We start from the raw sequence: 7,942 nt of genomic DNA, 5'->3' as shown, positions 1-7,942 counted from the left end.
TAAGCATATCAGTTATACCCAAACTTTATCCATATCCTTCTTTTAAGTTTTGCAGATCTTGATTTAACCATCCATTGTCTTGGAGACTAGAAACACAGAATCATAGAATCAACCAGGTTGGAAAAGATCTCCAAGATCATCAAGTCCAACCCTTGATCCAACAGTGCCATGATTACTAGACCATGGCACTAAGTGCCACATCCAGTCTCAGCTTAAAAACCTCCAGGGACAGTGAATCCATCACCTCCCTAGGCAGCCCATTCCAATGTCTGATTACTCCCTCTGTAAAAAATTTCTTCCTAATATCCAATCTAAACCTCCCCTGGCACAGCTTAAGACTGAGATTATCCGGGTTTATGCCATTGCATCTGAACACAGAATATTTTGAGGCTATACATAATTTATATAGGTCAACACTAATTACTATGAGAAGACTCAGGTAGCTAAAGCTTATATTTTTTTATACCAGACCTGATTTTCACTGTCACCTGCAAGGATGGTACTGCACATTGTCCATACAGTGAACAGTCCCATCTCCCTTTAGATTCTGATAGGTCTCAAGGAAAATTTACATGGTTCATAGGCGAGGGACAGATGGTATATTTCATCCCAGCAACACTTAACTCCTGTCAGTGATGGCAGATGAAAATGGGGTTTAGGATTTTTAAATTAAAAAGCCTGTGTTATTAAAACCAGCTATAATCAGTTGGGACTGAAGGTCCATTTATGTTTTCATTTGCTGTGGTGAAGCATCAGAGTTATCCCATTGTGCACTGTGGCATTACTATAGGGTTTTATTCTTGTAAATAAGAACAGAATTTCTTTCTTAATCCTTTCTTTGAAACTAAGTGATCATAGCCTGAATTGCCACTGTGAATTAGAAAACTGTACGTCACCATTTAAACATATTCTACAGGTCTCACAGAATCCTTTTTTTGCATGCCTACACTGATTTTAGAGGATTTTAACATCAATCAAAAGCTGAGTTAAAAAAGAAAGAAACTACTCTTCAAATCAGAATTTCCTAATTTTATTCTTTGGTGGGTGTCCTCTGTAGTGACAGTGTCCCTGTGGTTCATGTTATTTCTAATGGTCTTAGATAGACACTCCTGAAAACTACTTCTTTGAAAAAATATAATCAATAAATAAACCTTTCTGCTAAAGCACATAGCTGTACAAAGAGAACAGAACAAAAGACAGCAGATGAAAACCATAGGTAGTAGCAGGTCTAACTCTGTCTTATAATAAAATTCAGATACAACTTCTGTGAACATTAAAGCAGTAAAAGGGGCAAAAATGCACAGCATATAATTTCAAAGTGACAACAATCAAAGTTCCTTGGAAAAGTAAGAAAAACATTACTCATTTTGTACTTGTTACGTAATTTCACTTGTCCTTGGCCACATTTCACCTGCAATCACACTTCAAGCAGTTTGGTGTGGAATTTTTATTACTCCTTTATATTTTTTCATCATCATCACTATTTATTTTTTTAAATGTGACTGGGCTTGCCTGCTTCAAAGAGGTTTTTGAAACATCTGTGTGCATGGTGGACATGGCTATAGTCTCATAATCCTCCTCACGGGAGTGGAAATGACAAAAATGAAATAAAAACTGCAGGTCCCTTTGGAAGTTCTTATTGAGAAACCCGTAGAAGATGGGATTCACACAGGTAGAAATCATGGCAGTGAGGTGGCAAATCAGGAACAACAGGTTGTGGCTGCAGGTAGCAACAGGCAGAATTTCATGATTCCAATCAAACACGATATTGAAGATGGTGAGAGGCAGCCAGCAAACTGCAAATGCGACCACTATTGAGATCAGCATGATGTTGATCCTTTTGGTTTCAGAGGATCTGTACTTACTGTCTCTCATCTTGTCCATCATGTTGTTCCTTTTTTTCAGCCTTATGTATATCTGCAGGAAATTCAACAAAGAGAAACACACGGAATAAATTAACCTACCACTGTCATCTTTGCAAGGATAAACAAACATCAGACAAGAGGATTGTGTTGCAAGAGGATTCTATCTTACCTTCAAGTAGCAAATGAATATAAAACAGAGTGGTCCAAAGTACTGAATCACCAAAAGTGTTGTAGTGTAAGAAAGCCTGGCAGTGTCCAAGGGGAACAGGTCCAAGCACACATACTTGTCTTTATATTCATCAAATGTTACGTTTCTAAAGGGCTCATCTGTTAACACGTGGTAGACCAGGAAAGGCAAAGAGGAAGCTGTGGCTAAAATCCATATGGCAGCAATCCCCATGTAAGCATGTTTGTTGTTCGGCCTCCAGCCACGGGGATTGATGATCAGCTGATGGCGCTCAATAGCAATGAGGACTAAAGAAAAGACTGAGACGGTGATGGAGGCACATTGCACAAAAGGGTTCAGTTTGCACATGGCCTCCCCAAAAATCCAGTGGTCCATTAAAGTATACACAAAGGTAAAGGGAAGACACATGATGGTCACCAGGAGGTCAGAAAAGGATAGATTGACAATGAGGATGTTGGTAACATTGCGCATCTCCTTTTGTTTTAAAATAATGACAATCAAAGCCAGATTCCCAGAGACTCCCAGAATTATCACAGTCCCATAAGCCAAGGCCAGAGTGAAGACCATGGCCAAAGGCACACGGCAATCCTCGTCCTCAAACTGCAAGATCTGCGAGTTCGTCTCCGAAAAATTCAGGTGACCGGAAATATTTCCCAGTAGGGCGAGGACCGAGGTATTCATGTTGTTTCCAACTCGATGCCGCCCTTCGCCGCCGCCGCTCTCATCCAGACCGCTCCGAGTTCAGGACGCGCCCATCGGTCCCGCAGCGGAGCCCGGGCCGAGCCCGCTCCTCAGCGCCGCATCTCCCTCGCACCACCTGGGGAGAAGGGAAGGAGCGGGGCCGGTCACCTCGGTACGGCGCCTGCCCCCGGGTCCCGCGGGAGCGGAGCCGCCCGGCCCGGTCGGACCCGCCCGGCCCCAGGGCCCCGCGCAGGGCGGCGGGAGCGAGGCTGCGGTCTGCGGGAAGGAGGCAGAAAGCAGGACCGAAGCGCGGGACTGCAAGCGGAGACACGACTCCTGACCGGCCCGTTCCCGCCGGCACAAGTTACACGGAATAGCGAGCTGAGAAGCACTTTCAGACTTCATCGGCGCAGCCTTCACTTTATGCTTTACATCTCCTTTTCATAAATTTAATCTGCAAACGTCTGATTTCTCAAACTGCTCTAAGTGAAATGACATCCAGTCATCACATGAGGTGGGGAAAGCCCATCTGACCAATGTGAGGGGCGGAAAAATGACTCTAAAAATTGCTGCATTCTTTTTTCACTAATGCATAGACTTGATGTTAAGTGACCGAGTGCCCACAGCAGCACTGGCACCGAGTCAAAGGCAAATCAGGAACTCTGAACAACTTAATCTCAGCTAACAGGGCTGTGCAGCACAGGAAGAACAAAACAAGACAAAAGATGGCAAAATTTAAACACTGAAGAAAATTTCTTTAGCCATGCAACACAAATAAGCATGCTTAAATAACCAACCTTTTGCAAGGCCTTGGATTTTAAAAACTTGAAACTCAAGCATGTGTGTTCAGGAGGAAAATTAAAATATAAAATCAAATAAATTGATAATTAATAAACAATTAATCAATAACCTGACACACCTTTACTTCAACTCACCATTAGTGGCACTGAATTCTGCACTGAGCCTGGAACTTTCCCTCTGCCCACTCCCATGAGCTAAATTTATTGTTCACTTAACCTTAGGTTATGGTAATGAAAGTAATGCCACTTAAAATTCACACAAATCGGTTTCAAACACATCTCCATATGGCATTTATCACAAAAGCTGTAGAAACATTGCCCACTAAAATGTACTTCATTAAAAGTTACCCTGAATAGGTGAGCTTTTGATCTTAAACGATACTCGATAGAAATCTCTGTGCCATCTAAGTCTCTGGAGAAGAATCGTCTTTGTCTGTTACTGGCGGCAGACACTCTTTTAACCAGCCACATGCTGGGGACCAGACCTGGGGCCGCCTCCTCCCTAGGGCAGAGCCAGTGTGTGAGGGATGGGCTTGCAGCTCCAGCTCCTCCTGAGGGTCAGCCAAAGGATGACCATGCCAATGCCATGTCTTCTCACTGCTGCTGCCGTCATGAGCTCACCTCATCTCTGCTGGCTCTTTATAATCACCACATGGCTGAATGAAACCACAACAGGCAATGTAGCTTGTGTGACATTTTACACAGTGAAAGTTAACAGCAGTGATTTCAGACAAAAGGCATCTCTGAGGTTTGGCTACGCTGATTTTCAAGATAGCTAGGAACACACCTGGGCATTCTCCCTCAGACTTGCTGCCTCTGCGAACTAAATTTATTGGATCTTCTAGTCCACCAAATCTGTTTTAGGGTCCAATAAAGTAATTTCCACCCCCAAGACCTCCTGAAGCATCACTTCAGCCAGAGTCAGAAGTAGGTGCTTTACCCGAAGGGAAAGCGTGTGGGTGATGTGGAGGGCCAGGGCTTCTCGATTCCTGCAGTATGACTATATCATAGTTCGAAAGTCACATCTGGATTTAACCATGATCTTCACCATCACCTGTACAGCACGAGGTGGGCAGTCCAGCCCTGTGATTTTATGGGATGACAGGCAAGGAGGGAACTGGGTAGGTTCCCTCACCAGCCAGGACCAAACTGCACCCAGCAACAGAGTGTCCTGGGTTTCAGGCTCTTGCTTTTTCTACTCCCTTAGACAAGCTCTGCTCTTGCTTATTTATTAAATATCAAACTCAAAACCAGAAAATGCTACTGCTCCTTCTTCCCTCACCTTTCCCCATAGCAGAGATGCAACCTAAGAGCATGTTTGGGAACCAGCTCAGAAACACAGCACTGCTGGCAAGTGACAAGAAGTCCTTCTTTCCTGTCCCTCTCCAAAATGGACCAGACACCATGAGGGGATGAAGTTGCATGTCCTGAACGGCTGCACTGTTCCTTGTCCTCTACCCCATCAGCTCCCAAGTCAGGAAGGAGAACCCTCCCCACTCCCAGGAGTGCTGGCCTGGGATGGGGAAAGCCCCTAGCTCTGCAGACCCCTCTGGGTGATTGCACAGTCTCCCCCACCATGCACACCATCCTGACTCTCCATGAGAATTTTGGTCAAAAGTTTAGCACTAACAGACAGAAAGGGCGAAATAATGTGCTGTGAGGTGACTGGAAATGCACTGTAAAACTATTGGAGCTATTCCAAAGCAAGCACAAAATGCTGTCAGCCCAAGCCGATGGTTCACCCAGCCACTTGCAAGTCCAACCTGGAGCCTACCCCTCCCTTGGATTTTGTCACCTGCACCTAAGAGAGCAAGCAAACACCAGCCTAACCGGCACACAACCACCCACAGTCATAGGAAAGCGATCGCAGGGGAAACTCACCTTGCAACTGCTCTGCCCGTCTTTGGTCTGCTCAGAGGCTGACTCAGGAGGCTGGATGGAGAAGAAGGATTAGGGAAAGGGGAAGCATTCTCTGGTATTTCTCCAGCTGAGATCCTAAAGATTGGTGAGGAAGGCTAGAGACTCCCCCTTAAAGCCGAACTCCACCTTACCCCAGTATCACATGATGGTGCTCTGCTGAGTACATCCTGAAAATCTCACTGCAAGCACATCACCTTTAAACTGCACATCTGGGGGTGGGTTGCCTAGTAATTCCGAAACAAATGCAATTAAATATTGAAACAAAAGAGGCGGGGGGAAGGGGGGGAGAGCGCAAGGAAAAGCTCAGGAAGGGAAACAGTTTCAAATCGGTCTGCTTGTTTCAGCATTTTGTCTGCAAGTTATTGCCATCTTGTGGCCAAACTAAAGATGGAAATAGAAGCTGTTGGAAAGCGGACGAGGAAGAGATTTTAAGCATAAGGAGCAGGTTACAGAGTTTGGGTTTGGCTTTTTAAACCAGCACAAACAGCCTCTGGTCTGAATGGTGATGACTGGATCAACAAAAAATGTCAAGTTGCTGAAACACCTTGTTATGCCACTCACAAAAAGCACTGCACTGATCTACTTTGATGGTTAGAAAAGACAGTGAGTTGGGAAGTCCATGAGAAGTTACCCATCTAAACTTAAGCAATACTTTGAAAGTGTCCTGACAAAATCTGCAGGCTGTGTTAGGAGTTTAGATTTCTTGGAAAACAGAAGTTCCCTAACTATTTCAAGGCTCCAGATTAATTTTTCTGGTGTAAGGAGTTGCATGCTCTTACCTTCTTACCTTCAGGCATACACCTATTATATGGCAACACTGTTGTGTCGTGGATAACTCTCAAATAAGGAACTATGGTAATTATAGATAAAAAATACTTACACATACTAAATGATTGGAACATTTTTTGTAGAAGGAGTCTTATAGGAAGATTTCAGAACCCAGTAATGAAGTTGATGTTTATACTGTATTTCCAGGAGCTCAGCTCAACTGCATTGTAACTGCAGTCCTTGATGTAAGAAAGGAAAGTGCAGGTTGCTATAAACCAGTAGCTGTGGTTCTGCTGACATTTTAACAGCAGCAGCCACAAGGTAAGTGCAAGCTATATATAATGCATCTCAAGAACTTCAGTCATACATGGGTCATTAGCACTGCTCTTTGACTGAACAGAGCAAAGGTGGGTACACTCACCCAGGGATCCAAGCTGAAAGTCTCATAAGGAGTATATTTCTGTCTGAATCAATGACACTCTAGGATATGTACAACTGAGGCCTCTCATTGCTATGGATGTGAAATGATTCACTCACACTACAAAAAAAAATAAAAATTGTCCAATATAGAGATTTTTAAGGGCAATAGATAAAGTGCTAGACAGAGAAAAAGCATTTTTTTTTTTTTGTTATGTCAGGATGTTTCTTCCCACTACTTCTTTGTAATGCTCTTACCCATATGGTCAAGATGGCTATTTAAAAAATTAAACCAGCATTCTGTGATACAGAATTGTGGTACTCTGCCAACAGGTATCCAATGCAGAGATACATTTTCAGGACCAGTTCAGAATAAGAGACTTGGGTTTGCATAACAAGCTGGGGAGCTTCAGGGATGGCTTTTGTGACAGCACACCAGGAGCTGTCCCCATGCTGAACAGAATGGGTTTGATCCCCGCAGAGGCCATTCACTTAAGAGTTGGACTTGATGGTCCTTGTGGGTCCCTTCCAACTCGGAATATTCTATGACTCACTTCAAAAAAAAGAACCATTTTCAGCTAACTCCAAAATGGACCCACTCCTGGCCAGAGCAGAGATTCCCCTGCAACCTGTGGTGAGAACCATAAGGACACAAGTTGTTTCCCTGCAGCCCATGCAGGCCCATGCTGTGGTCCATGGAGAGGAGTCCACATGGGGGCAGGTTTGCTGGCAGGAATCGTGACCTTGTGGGGAATCCACACTGGAGCAGTCTGATCCTGAGGAAGTGCACTCCATGGAAAGGACCCATGCTGGAGCAGCTCTTGAAGAACTGTATCCCATGGGAAGGACCCCATGCTGGAGAAGGGGAACATCATAAGGTGGAAGGAGTGGCAGAGACGCGTGATGAACTGACCAGAACTCCCATTCCCTGTGCCCCTGCTCAACTCAGGGAGGTAGGACTTTAGAAGAGTTGGGACAAAAGAGTGGTGTTGAGCCTGGGAAGACAGGGGTGTAGGAAGTTGTGCATTTTTCTTTGTTTCTCACCATTCTACTCTATTTTAAATAGATTAGTGTAACACAGAGGCATTGATTTACTCCCCTCGTGAAATGCTATTGTTTCTGCCACAGAAATTTCTGAATTTTCAGATAGATATGATCTTCTTTCTTGTCCATTTTGTCATTAGTGATGAGGATCTCCATTTGAGCAGTAAATGAAGTGATTCATAATACTTCATTTTTTAATGGTTAGTATATACAAGAATTTCAAACATCGCATAAATACAGGTAAAACAAACCTCACAATT

At 44.0% G+C, this 7,942-nt stretch overlaps 1 protein-coding gene across 3 annotated transcripts; it reads right to left on the bottom strand.

Annotated features, from left to right (window-relative positions):
- Window positions 1-462: 462 nt before the first annotated feature.
- On the bottom strand, window positions 463-5,733 carry NPY1R (neuropeptide Y receptor Y1). 3 transcript variants are annotated; one of them, XM_032685867.1, is made up of 3 exons: window positions 5,415-5,733; window positions 2,035-2,869; window positions 463-1,917 (listed from the first exon to the last, which is right to left on the bottom strand). In XM_032685867.1, the coding sequence occupies exons 2-3, from the start codon at window positions 2,731-2,733 to the stop codon at window positions 1,459-1,461; spliced, it is 1,158 nt and encodes a 385-aa protein (XP_032541758.1). In that variant the 5' UTR covers window positions 2,734-2,869; window positions 5,415-5,733; the 3' UTR covers window positions 463-1,458. The 3 variants fall into 3 exon arrangements, with proteins under 3 accessions (XP_032541758.1, XP_032541760.1, XP_032541759.1); XM_032685869.1 differs by lacking the exon at window positions 5,415-5,733 and adding an exon at window positions 3,669-4,008; XM_032685868.1 differs by lacking the exon at window positions 5,415-5,733 and having other exon boundaries at window positions 2,035-2,947.
- Between the last annotated feature and the right edge of the window lie 2,209 nt (window positions 5,734-7,942).

Source organism: Chiroxiphia lanceolata, chromosome 4, assembly GCF_009829145.1.
Source record: "Chiroxiphia lanceolata isolate bChiLan1 chromosome 4, bChiLan1.pri, whole genome shotgun sequence".
Lineage (NCBI taxonomy): Eukaryota > Metazoa > Chordata > Aves > Passeriformes > Pipridae > Chiroxiphia > Chiroxiphia lanceolata.
The sequence above is the reverse complement of the archived record's forward strand: the minus strand, read 5'-3'. Positions and strand labels throughout refer to the sequence as shown.